The 13,281-nt window shown below is 42.1% G+C and overlaps 1 protein-coding gene across 2 annotated transcripts in view; it reads left to right on the forward strand.

Moving 5' to 3' along the window:
- Positions 1–13,281, forward strand: part of ERICH6B (glutamate rich 6B) — a 117,415-nt gene that overhangs the window by 67,044 nt on the left and 37,090 nt on the right. For both annotated transcript variants that reach the window (XM_077158276.1, XM_077158275.1), the window contains exons 8-9: positions 5,048–5,109; positions 8,352–8,503. In XM_077158276.1, the coding sequence (XP_077014391.1) occupies positions 5,048–5,109; positions 8,352–8,503 (214 nt within the window). The remainder of the gene's footprint in view (positions 1–5,047; positions 5,110–8,351; positions 8,504–13,281) is intronic.

The raw sequence follows: 13,281 nt of genomic DNA on the forward strand, positions 1-13,281 counted from the left end.
ACCTAATAACAGGGTTGCAGGATCATATGGCAACCCTATACTTAGCCTCCTGTGGAACCACCACACTGCCCTCTATAGGGATGCAGAACTCTACTTCCCTACCAACAGTGAATAGGTACATCTCTGCACATTTTCTCCAGCACTTGTACCTTTCTGTTTATTTTTAAACATTTTTACTCATACACCATACAATCTATCCTAAGTAAACAATCAATGGCTCCTAGTATAATCACGTAGTTATGCATTCACCACTGCAAGCTATAATGACATTTCCATGTCTTCCATAAAGAAAGAAGAAGAGGGAAAAAGTGAAGATTGAAAAATAAAATACAAAGTAGAAACAATACCACCACCAAGAATCCCATATCCCCGTCTTATGTTCCCCTCTTATTGACATTTAGCTTTGGTGTTTTGCCTTTGCTACATTTAATGGAAGCATATTGCAATGTTTCTGTTAGCTGTAGACACTAGTTTGCTTTGACTGTATTTTTTTATCTGTACCATCCCATCCTCAACACCTTGCACTGTTGACATTCATTTGTTCTCCTTCATGTAAAAACATTTATTTGTACATTTAGTCACCATCACTGTCCACTCTCGATTTCACTAAGTTATACAGTGCCAGACTTTATATTCTATCTTTCCTTCTATTGGCATACATGCCCTTAGCCTCCCTCTTTCAACCATACTCACATTCAGCTTTGCAAAGTGTACTTACAATATCGTACCACCATCAGATAGTATTGTGCTATCCATTTCTGGATCTTTACAATCAATCCTGTTGGGCATTCTGTTCTCCTTCATTATCCAATGTCCAATCTCTACTCTTTCTATCTCCTGATAACCTATGTTCTCAACTTCAACTCTCAAAATTTCCTCATTAATGTTAGTTCATATTAGTAAGACTATACAGAACTTGTGCTTTTGTTTCTGGCTAATTTCACTCAACATAATTCCTCAAGGTTCATCCGCGTTATTGCATGCATCCTGACTTTATTCTGAAATATCATATCTTATTCTTTCTCTCTTTATACACTTACCTATAGTCTTCATTTCTACACTCTTCTCCAAACTTCTTTCTCTGGTCTTTTCCTATCTACCTGTAGTGCTTCCTTTAGTATTTCTTGTAGAGCTTGCCTCTTAAGTCACAAAGTCTCTCAGTGACTGTTCAAAAACTTTAAACTCTCCCTCATTTTTGAAGGAGAGTTTTGCCAGACATAGAATTTCTGGTTGGCAGTTTTCCTCTTTCAGTATCTCAAGTACATCATACTACTGCCTTCTCGCCTCCATGATTTCTGCTAAGAAATTTGCACTTAGTCTTATCAAGATTCCCTTCTATGTGATGGATTACTTTTCTCTTGCTGCTTTCAGAATTCTCTCTTTGTATTTGGCATTTGACAATCTGATTAGCAAGTATTTTGGAGTAAATCTATTTGTATCTGTACTGTTTGGGTCTGCTACACTTCTTGGATCTGTAATTTCATAAGAGTTGGGAAATTTTCAGTGATTATTTCCTCAAATATTCTTTCTGTCCCTTTTCCCTTCTCTTCTCCTTCTGGGACTCCCATAACATGTTTATTCATGCACTTCATGTTGTCATTCAATACCCTGAGACCCTGCTCATATTTTTCCATTCTTTCCATATCTATTCTTTTGTGTGTAGGAATTTAGATGTATTGTCCTCTAGTCCACTAATCCTTTCTTCTGCTTCTTCAGATTTGCTGTTATAGGTCTCCATTGTGTTTTTCATCTCTTCTATTGTGTCTTTCATTCCCATAAGTTCTGCCATTTGTTTTTGCATGTTTTCAAGTTCTTCTTTATGTTCTCCCAATGTCTTCTTCATATCCTTCATCTCTTTTGCCATATCTTCCCTCAACGCCTTGATTTGATTTTTGAATTGATTTGGCATGTTTTTTTTAGTATTAATTAGTTGTTTCAGCTCTTATATCTACTTTAAACTGTTAGTTTGTTTTTTTGACTGGACCATAGTTTCCTTTTTCCTAGTATGACTCATAACGTTTTCCTGGTGTCCAGGCATCTGATCTCCTTGATAGATGTACTTTGGAGGTCGTTTCCACTCTTTTTTTACCTAGAGTTTTCCTGTTGGTTGGCTTTGTTCTCTATCTGTTCTTTGGCATTCAGTTCAACATATTCTGAACCTCTAACATAGCTTCTGTTTAACTGATCAGATCTTTTTAGGGCTTGTTTTTCCAATTCTAACTCTGCCTATATGGAACAGATATATCATATCTTCCCAGATATGATCTACCCCAATCAGATTTTCCCAGACAAGGCAGGCCCAGGGCTCAGGAGGAGGAGGAAATCAATATCAAGTTTCCCTGAGAATGAGACCCAGCAGGTTGTCTAACTTTCCTGTGAGCCTCTAGACTCTGTGCTGTTCCTATCCTGCCCAGCAGGTGGCACTTTGGTCAGTGCTGACAACTGAAAATGCTTGAGGCACTTAGAATACTTTTTAAAAAGAAAAATATAGAAAGAAAAAATAAAATAAAATCCATTTTCAGAGCCAGTCCCCAGCCCCCAAGGTTTGCCAGTCAAATGCTAAAGTTGGTATCTGGCTCTATGTGCCCTTTACCTTAGGACCAGCCTTTTTCCAGTATTCTGAGCTCAGCTACCTCCATTTTATTTTTTCTTTGTCAGCCCTGTCTCCATTTTACCAGGGTTACTTCCCTCCTTTCACTCAGTTTATCTGTGCTTGGAGCTTGTATTCAGCAGTCCAAACTTGTTATTTAAAACCATGGTTACAGCTTGATTGAGCTGCCTTACCTTATTCCTAGCAAAGAGGCCTTCTCTTTTCCTACAGGGAAGTGTCTCCCACAGCCTGCTGTGCCAGTGGGGAAGGGGTATCAGCCTCTGGAGACTGGGGGCTTTACTTACAGTTCTGTGCTATGATCTCGGCTCTTCCACCCATTCCAGACTGGTGTACAATGTGTGTCCAGTCATGGATGTCTCCCCAAACAGTTGTTCCAGAGAGTTCCTGGTGATTTAGTAGCTTCTCTAGAGGATGAACTTAATTCCACACCTTCCTATGCCACCATCTTGCCCTGCCTCCCTAGACTTTTGAAGAGATGAGAAAAGGGGGCTCAAGAGCCCAAGCATCTGTCCTACAAATTACCCAGCTCCATCCTCATTGGGCTGGTATTTTTTGGCACTCGTGGAGGGGTGAGACACAGGCCTGGATCTTTGCTGACCTGGAGCTCCTGGCAGGAGCCCCTACTTGGAGAACGAATGATAAAGTTCTTGCAGACATATTGCTGGCACCAGATCTTTCTAGTAGCCATAACACCACACCATAGAATGTTCCAGAAACCTGCTTGCATCTCCAGGCTTTGATGCAGAACATGCTGTCTACAGGGTCAAGCAAGATGTGTGCTTGGCCCTGCCTCCCTCTGGCCTATTGCCAGCTCTCCAACAGGGGCTCTTTTTGAGCAATAGACTGTGGGGACTAGGAGACTGAAACAATCACTTCCATGAGTTGAGGTTTACACAAACGAGAAATAGGTTGACTGCCAGAACCTTCTGCTTTGAGCTCAGTAAATTCCTGGGGCAAGATAACCTTGAGGTATCTCTAGGACATAGGAAGGCAAAATATACAAAGCAAAATCCAAAGAACTCCCAGGCTTTCTGAGCCTTATACTGCAGTGAAGACAAACACACAACAGATTTCAGGAAGTCATCCTGCCATACATGGGACATTTTCTCTCTCTTCCCACTTAAGCTGTAATAAAAGCTCATTCTAACCTGATCACATTTAACGTATATTTTCTGCACATCTCCTGTGTGCTGATCTAGGTTCTAGGGATACAGCTGGAGTCTCCCTGGAGCTTGGTCAGGGATCCACCAGCTTTCAAAGGCAAACAAAGGGCCAAGAGGGGAGCTCCCAGCCCTTCCCAAAGGGGCCTGGGATGCCTCTGCCTGGATCTCATTTTTAGCCTTGGGACAAGCCTCCTCCTTCACCCCCCTTTGTTTTTAGTCTTTCACAGGGGCTGGTAGACTTGATAACAACTTCAGCTCCATTACAAGTGCTCACAAATAAAACGAATAACCTTTAGTGCAAAAACTCCAAAAAAGGTTTCCTTTGCCATCTTCCTTATTGCTTCTAAAGAACAAATAGTAAAGCTGTTGTGTCTGTCAGATAAAATAATGTGGTCACTTTCCAGCAAAGCACATACACTTCCCGGCACTGTTCAAAGTTAAAATATTATGCTCTCCTCCAGGAGTGTGAACAGAGGGCTTAAAGTCTGTCACCTCAAAGCCCTCCTTCTCAGATCCAATTAAGCCGGGGAGCTCATTCTTTCTGGTGCATTCGTTTTCAAAAAGACTCTGATCTGAGAACCAGGAAGCACAGATTCCCCTGGAGACCTCACATACTTGGAAGTACGACCGTCCAAGCCATTGAAATGCGAGGATAACTCACTTTTTGTATTGACATGAGAGGGGGATGAAGGCTTGATCATTTTGAAAGGCTGTGCGTTCGTGGGGCTTTCATGGGAAGTAATGTTGAGTGAGTTTATTTGAAAATTTCCTGCTAAATGCAAGAGGGTTTTTAAAGCCTTTCGATGGCTCTATCTGGTCTTGATAGGGTTCATAGATGATACTGTTATTCCAGGCTATTTCCAAATGTGCTTCTTCTTCTAGGATTTATAAGCCAGAGAAAAGCCAACACATGAGTCACATGAGCTTAACCCTTAGAGCCATGTTGCTCTTGAAACCTTCCTGCCCTTTCCTAGTCCCCAAGTTGAGGCTCATTGAATTTATTTTTAAAAGGTTGGGGGTCAGTCCATGTGCCCAGGTTGGGGTGGGAGGCAGTCAGAGGGCAGGGAGGGAAGCAGCCAACCAATTCCAGGTGCTGTCTCTTTATGACCTGAGCATCTGCTAGAAGAAAGGCTGGTTGAAGAAGCAGAGCCCTCGGCCCAAATTTCCACCTCCTAAAAGACCCAGCATGCTCTAGAGCTGTCTACACACTCTATTATGACAGTAGAACATGAATTGAGTCTTGGCTTTTAAAGATGATTCATGTTCCTTTTAGGTTTAAGAAAAACTTCGAAAAGTACAAAGAAGCAGTTCTATGGATCATGAGGAAACGTGAAAGTAAGCACCCTTCTACCATTTTGCATTCCACGTCTGGCTCTCCCGTCTGAGTCCCACTAGTTCTGGCTCTCCATGGTGCACTGTAAGGAAGGCCGAAGGATTCCTTAGGTCATTTAGTGAGGGCCAGGCAGGTCCTTGCCGAGGTAAAATACTGAGCAAGATAGACACAGTCTGGGACAACAATGGACTTATCTCTTAAAGTGGGAAAGGGGTCAGTAAGGACAAGAAAAGAAGGAATTATTATATAGAATAAGTGCTATGATAGGAAGGAGATGTTATGGGCCCACCAAGACTCAATTTGAGGGGCCCCAGGAAAGTAATATTCATACAAATTTTGGAAATGAGATAGCCCCTTTCCTAGGAGATGTAAAACATTTGGGGTCCTGCTGTTAAGATTTGTCAATCACAGAGATGGCCAGTGTCATGGAAAGCCAGGGTAGAGGGAACACTTGATTAGAGACTCAAAACCATAATATGAAATATCTTTCAGGTTATTAGATCCAACGAATACAAAAATACAACAATACCCATGGTGGACGTAACTAACCAGTCATGATGCTTTTTTCCTCACTGAGCCCAGGACACAGCCTCAGAGACCCTCTCAAGACAGTTCTCTAGTCCCCCAGTGCCCATTGATGCCCCAGAACTAACGCTTGCTGAATGTCTGCTGTGGACTAGGTACTCTGACATATGCAGTCTGACCCAGGTTAACTTTATAACCCAGGGAAATAAGACAAAGGAGCCAGGCTCAGAGACATCAATGTCTAGCTGAACATCACTCAGTCATTAACCAGAAAAGCCACACCCATGTCTGAGACCTCTCAGACCAAATCCAAGAACATTCTTCTGGCATGTTCACTGAATAGCAAAAGGCCCATGTATCTGGAGAGGAGAAAGTGGGAGACCTTCTAAGCTTAAGGTCTTGACAGAGATGGAAAAGAAGGAATCACATTTCAGTTTCTGTACTGAGAAAGGTCCTGCCTCCCACCAAGAATGCACAACAGGCCATGCCAAAATAAGGAAAGGGGTTCAGATACTCAGCAGCCAAAAAACTGCAAATGTTTATTCCACGTTTTCAGTTACACTTGCCTACTGCTTGTTTTTCCATCCCTCTAGGCTGTAGATGCCTGTCTTTCGTTGGCACCTTAGGAAAGCATACAGTACGCACCTAATAAGTAGATGCATGTATGATCCCCACTGACACCACCTTGGACACCTACATCTCTCACCAGGAATTCAAATCTCCTTGACTCCCATCTTCTCATCTCTCAATGAGAGATGAAGTCTCAGATTCCCTCTTCTGGTCTGCCAGTGTAATGGGTGCCCCTGCATAATGCTGTGAGCTGTACATTTTCACAGGCACTATCTCATTCAAAGTCATTGTCACAGTCAGGATTCTCTAGAAACAGAACCCACAGCAGATATCTGTAAATATGAGAGTTTATGAAAGTAAACTGTGCGAATGCCTGAGTCCAAATTCCATAGGGTAGGCTGCAAACTGACAACTCTAATGAAGATTTCAATGAATTCTCCAGGAGAGGCTGGCTGGCTGAAGCAGAAATGAAAGCTACCTCTTCTGACTGCTGAAGTTAAGCTTCTTTGAAAAAACCTTCAACTGATCGGCTTAAATTGGATTCTCTCGTTGTGGAGGATACTTCCCTTAGTTGAGCATAGATGTAATCAACCATAGATGCAATCAACTGGCCAGTGATTTAAGTCCATGAAATGTCCTCATGGTAAGGGTTGGCCACTGCTTGCTTGGCAGTCAACTGGACACCATCACCTGGCCAAGCTGACACATGAACCCAATTATCACAGTCACCTTCTCAGAGATGCTTTCCTGGGCTACCCTTGGTAAACTAGTGCATACTCTTACACACACACACACACACACACACATTACTTTCTGTCCTTTTTGCTGCTTTATTTTTCTTCTGAGCACTCATTACCATCTGATATTTCCATTTTCATGTTTATTTGTCTTACCTCTCTCTCCCCCATTAAAATGGACAGCAGGGACGAGAGTTTTCCCAAGGCCTGTCACAGTTCCTGGCACACAGTAGATCCACAGTAGCTATTTATTGAGTGAGTGAATGAACAAATGCTCTCACCTTGCCTGCCTCGCCTGGCTCATCTGTCACCACTAACCCTCTCCACTCGAGACTTCGACCACGTGGTACTTGTGAAAAGTTCTTCCCACTTGCATCCAGAGACTACTTTCCCTGGAGGTCTCCTCAACTTTCCAAGCCTGGTTGTTTCCTTCCAATGAGCCATCCTGGCACCCTTTGTGCCTCCCTCAGCAGCCAAGCAGCCAGTGCTCTCCATTCCCTGAAGAACTGGCTGGCTGAGGCCCTAGCCAGGAGCCTTTCTCCTCCGCTCCAGTCCCACCTGCTCCCACAGGAGCTGTCCCTCAGGTCCCCCAGCTAGTTCAGCTCCAACATTCGACTATTAGAAATACAGACAAAGATGAATATTAAAAGAAAATGAATGTTGTTACTCTGAAAATTCAGTTGAATGCTTTAAAAAGACTCAATAAGGAACTAGCTTTGAAAAAAAAATGCTTTGATTTACATGTGCACCAAACATACATAAACAATTGGGGGATGTGTAGAAAGTTTAAACAAAACAAACAAAAAAAAACCTGTGGTCTTGCACTCTCTTTAGGAACTGCTAAAACAGAAAATTATAAATAATAAATTATGGGTATTCTAGCAAAAATTATCACAGAACCCCTGATGTCAAACCCACACTCAAAGGTAAGAACCTGCCCTGCATTTTAAAATCACACATGTTGAAGGTCTGTTTCCCTTTTTTAATGCCTCCCCATTCCTGCCTATTTTTTCAGTTAACAGAATTACCAGTCACCCTTGTCATTGGCTTAGAACTCCGCTTTTTACCCTGAAATTGGCCAATTGCTGGTGTGTCCCCCTCCTCGCGTCCTCAACCCCTCAACCAGGTCATTTTCCCCTTTGCCTTCCCAGCACCTAGCTCTGAGCTGGTACACATTAGGCGCTCGACAAATACGTGTTGAATGAATGAATGAAAACATCAAGAGGGCTGTGATGTCAACCCCTTCATTTCTGTCTTCAAAGGCCTTGCTTTCTCTGCCTGGCAGCCTTCCTTCCTGGGGAGAAAATGCTGATTTCCCACACTCTCCAACTCCCTTTGGCACCTTGAGAGAGAGAGATCCAGGTTTCCCTCTCTCTTTTCCACTAAAGTTTTATTCAACCCAATCGTTGCAGAGACGGCTACGTTCACATTTCATTTATCCAAACAACCATCAAGCATCGAGGAGCCTACTTCACGGCAGTCAGAAATCAAAACTTCTCCCAAAACATTTCATCCTAGGAAGAAAGTAGAACTAGATACAGAATGGATAAAGAAGAGGGTTGAGGTAAGCACGTCAATGCTTTGTGTTTTTACTTTGCACGGGTTTTCATGGTTCAGGTGAAAATACATCATTGGGGATCAATACACGAAGACAAACGATACACAGGGGTGCTTAGGAGTGTGGGGGTGGTTGGCAGTGGTGAGGATTTTTCCAAGGGCCCTGCCCTGTTTGAGGTGGTAGGGTGAGGGTGGGAGTGGAGCAGAGGAAATTAAGAAACTAAAAACACATTCCCTGACCTCAATAAATTTTAAATCCTTGTCAGAATTCAGTCGCATGGTATATTTAGAAGGATTGATCCTCTGAAGTCATAAATGAAAACTAGCCTCAAAATGCTAGAGTTTTTTCAGAGAGAGTTAATAATCAAGTCTGAAGCTCAAAAAGGAAGCATTGAAGTGGGCATTAGAAAGACAGGCTGTACTTCGTTTATACATTCAGCAAATATTTACTGAGAACCTGTCATGCCACAGACATTATTGTAGCTGTTGGAGATATAGAATTGAACAATGCAAAGCCCCTGCTCTCTTGGAGCTTATGTTCCAGCTGGAGATACAGCCAACATACAAAATGAATATTTTATGCTATGGCAGGTATTGTTGGGTGCCATAAGGAAAAGTCAGCATAAGGGGCTCCAGAGGCATAGGGCTGGGGGAGGAGTTGCTCTCATACCCAAAAGGCAGAGAAGGCCAGTTTGGCCAAGTGACATTCTACCTCTGCACCACCATTCCCCACCCTGGGATATTTTGTGAAGGAAGGATCACAAGTGCTTCCTGTTGAGTTGAATGCGGGATGTAGAAGAAGGAGAAGATTAACAGACAAGTCTAAGAATTTTGGTCTGAGCAACTGAGTAAATGTTATGTCACCCTTTACTAAATTAGAGAATTCAAGGACACTAGTGTTAATAACAAATATTTATGTGACATCAAACTGGTATAAAGCATTTCTACATACGATTCACTTTTTCCCAACACCCCAGAAGAAAATAGGTCTGGTTTTTTATCCTCACTTTATTGCTGAAGAAAGTGAGACCAAGAAAATCTAAAAGGACAGAGCTTGCATTACTCAGGGTAAGATTCATTAGCAGGTTGTGCCCGTTTGAATCTATGGTGGACCTCAGAAAAGCCTTGTCCTTTAATCGTCATTCAATATCGTTGGTTGGGAGCATTTTGATTGCTCCCATGGAGATGTGACCCACCCAATTATGGGTGGTAACTTTTGATTAATGATTTCCATGGAGGTGTGTCTCCACCCATGGAAGGTGGAGTTGCTTACTGGAATCCTTTAAAAGGGGAAACATTTTGGAGAGAGCCCCTTTTGTAGAGCCACAAGAAAGCCAGCAGATGCCGCCATGTTCGCTATGTGCCCTTCCAGCTGAGAGAGAAACATTGAACGTCATCGGCCTTCTTGAACCACGGTATCTTTCCCTGGATGCCTTAAATTGGACATTTCTATAGACTTGCTTTAACTACCTTAGAACTGTAAACTTGTAACTTATTAAATTCCCCTTTCTAAAAGCCATTCTGTTTCTGGTATATTGCATTCTGGCAGCTAGCAAACTAGAACACAGGTGAGACAAGCAGTTCCCAAAGTTCAGTGGCTTAATTGTGAAGCCAATAATTAAGGGCGAGTATGGGGGCTCTACGGGTTTTAACAAACCGTGATTAAGTTGTTGAAAATTCTTATATAAACCCTTGGCTTTCTCATCCCCCTGGCTTTACTTTCTGCAAATTAAGGAAAACTTACTTGGCATCTTGCTCCCATTGGGTTAGCCAACTCATGATCTTCACCCCCTACCATGTCCTGGTCCTGACTGAAAGCCTTTGCCTCTGCAGCATCTTCCCTCACCAATCTGAAATCTCTTCCCTGCAGCCTAGTGGGAGCTTCTCACCAAGATCTCTAAGAAGGGCGAGCCTTGCTAGACCCGCACCCAAGTCAGGCTGCACAAAGTGCCCATGAGATTCAAGAGGGAATGGAATCTTCATCTGTTCGCAGTTTGTTCTTTTTTTTTTTTTTTTTTTAAGCTGGTGATAAATTCCAAGTAGTTTACGAAGTCGTGCTCCTTATAAATATGTGCGGGTATTCAAGCACAGCCTGTCCCCTCCAGCCCAGGACCCAGCATCTTAACTGCAGCCAGGGATAGACCCCACCCATCAGCTCTAGCCCAGGGCAGGGGCCGGCTGCCCATAAGTATTGTGTCCTTCTGGTCGGACTGGAGGAAGGTCGTTCAAGAGAAGAAGACTCTTCCATCTTACCTTTAAGCTTTCAGGTACATACTCTGTCCCCAAAGCAAATGGTAATGAGTTTTATGTTTGTAGACATGACATTCATCAAATATTTCCCAATGAGAAAAAATGTACCAGTTCTACATTGTGTCAGAGATTTTTGCTTTGCCAATGGGGTCCTTCTCATTAAGAAAATTGTCATTCCATGACGAGCAGATTTGATAAACAGAATATATCTCAAGAAATGTTGGCTTTGGAGAAGCTTTTGGGAAAAAAAAAAGATCTTACATATGAGAACACTGTTCCATGAGAAATGTCTGGATACTTCCTAAGAGGCCATTAGAAACATCATCAGTGTCTTTATAAAACACCCTTCTGAATTAAAAATGAAAGAGTAGCGATCTATTGTCTGAATGTCTGAAGTGGGTGGAAGCTTAGTGATCAGAGGCAGTGGGGTTCCACTAGGAAGACTGCAGGCTTGGGGGTCAAATTTGCTCAATGGATAACTTTGTGTAAGTGATTTAGCCTTTCTTAAATGGGGATGTACTAGTGCCTACTTTGTATAGCCATTGTGTTGTGAGAAATAGTGTTGGCCCAGGGCTGGGGTTAGGGAAAGAACTCACTCTGTGTTCACTATTATGCACACCATCTAGTGTAGTGGTTTTCACTCTGATGCCCAGCTCCTGGCCATTTAAAAGCTCTTCAAACAGAGCTGCAACTCCTTCTTTTATCTTTTGAGATTTGGGCTTTCTCCTGTAAGCTTTCTATGAACAAAGCACTCTTCAACTGTTAGAAATAATAGTTTGGAAACCACTGGTCTGCCTGCCAGATGGATACTGTGGGAAAATAGATAACTTGAAAAGTCTTCCTGCTACAAACACCTGGAGAATTTAGATCATGTTTAAGAAGCATCCTTTTAAATGCAAAGCACAGTGTATAAGAAGAGTGAAAGTGTGGGCTAAAAATGCCATGGTAGGATCGTGAGCTGCAAAAAAAAAGGGAGAATGATATGTCTGGACAATCTAAGGGCTCAGGTTTTTAAGATCAATATAGGGAGAGGATACAAAGCCTTAAACTTTCATGATTTATGGAGTTGCAACTGAGACCTTGCACATAAATCACATAAATTTGAAAGACCAACCTTCAAAGAATTATAACACCAGTGAATACATGTGCCAGGAAAAAAATATATATGACAAAGTATCATCAAGGAAGCTTTTCTGTCTAGCTTGGTCTCTGGTCTCCAGTTGGAAAAAAAAATAGTTTACTTTAAGAAATTATAACCATGGACTTCACACAAGTTTGGGGTCAACTTTTATTCTACTTCTATGGTCTGGGAACCTCAAACTGCTGAATTCACATTAAAACTCATCCCAAAGCAATGATATCTCTAGGGTGCTTGGTAAAATCATTGTATAGTAGCCCATGTCAAACTCTGGGATCTGTTCTATAAATTCTTGTTGAAGTGTGCCTTGAAAATTATTGCTTTTTTTCTCTCTTTGCTTTGTATATGTGTTATATTTTACAATTAAAAAAAGGTTTTTTAAAAAATCCATTGCAAAACTACTCTAGAAGGGGATGCTCTTAATTCAGGCCACACAGTATAGGTTAGATAAAGCCCAGGAAAGTAGAGCTCACAATCCAAAAGTACAAAACACATGAAATGATCCATCAAAAATGAGACTCAGTAGACACCACAAACCACAGGATTAGACCCTCCCAAAAATCATTAAATAGAAAAATCTCACAGAAACTATGAAGTTGGCATATCTTAAGTAACTAGGAATAAAAAAAGGAATCCAAATATGAGGTACTGGGGCGGGGAGTCACTATGCAAAACATAAGGAGATCTGGGAAGGAACCAAATAGACCTTGCAGAAATGAAAAATGTAGTCATTAACATCAAGAAGTCAAAGGTTAAGTTAAAAAAGAAGACTGGTTACAAGTGAAAGGAAAATTCATAAACTAAAAACTAGATATGAGCAATTTCCAAAACACACGGCAATGAAAAAATTTGAGTGACTCAGGCCAAAGTTTAGAGAGTAGCAAGAATGATAATTCAGACCCAGTTCAAGGTTGCTTTTACTCTTCTTTATTACTAAATCAGCAAAAAGTAATGTAAAGGGGGTGGGCCACGGTGGCTCAGCACGCAAGGATGCTTGCCTGCCATGCCAGAGGACCCGGGTTCAATTCCCGGTGCCTGCCCATGTAAAAAAAAAAAAAGTAATGTAAAGGATGTGGGCACAGCTTCCCATTGTCCCCCTAACTTCTCATTCTATTAAGTTTGAAGTTCAGTTGTCAGTGAAGCCCACATGGTGAAGAGAACCCAGTCACAGAAGCCTGGCTGCCTTCCTTGTGTGACATTATTCTGGGGGAGACCCATATGTTTCAAGGATCAACCAATTACCATATGAGGTGACTCCAGCTTTCCCACAAATACACTGTTCCTCTCCTATCTCTTAATGCCTCACTGGGTCCACAGACCTGGGATGGCCTACCACGTATAAAAGAGGATAGAAAGAGAATGTCCAAAGTGTGTCTGTTCTAGTTTGCCAGCTGCCA

This window comes from Tamandua tetradactyla, chromosome 4 (genome assembly GCF_023851605.1).
Source record: "Tamandua tetradactyla isolate mTamTet1 chromosome 4, mTamTet1.pri, whole genome shotgun sequence".
Lineage (NCBI taxonomy): Eukaryota > Metazoa > Chordata > Mammalia > Pilosa > Myrmecophagidae > Tamandua > Tamandua tetradactyla.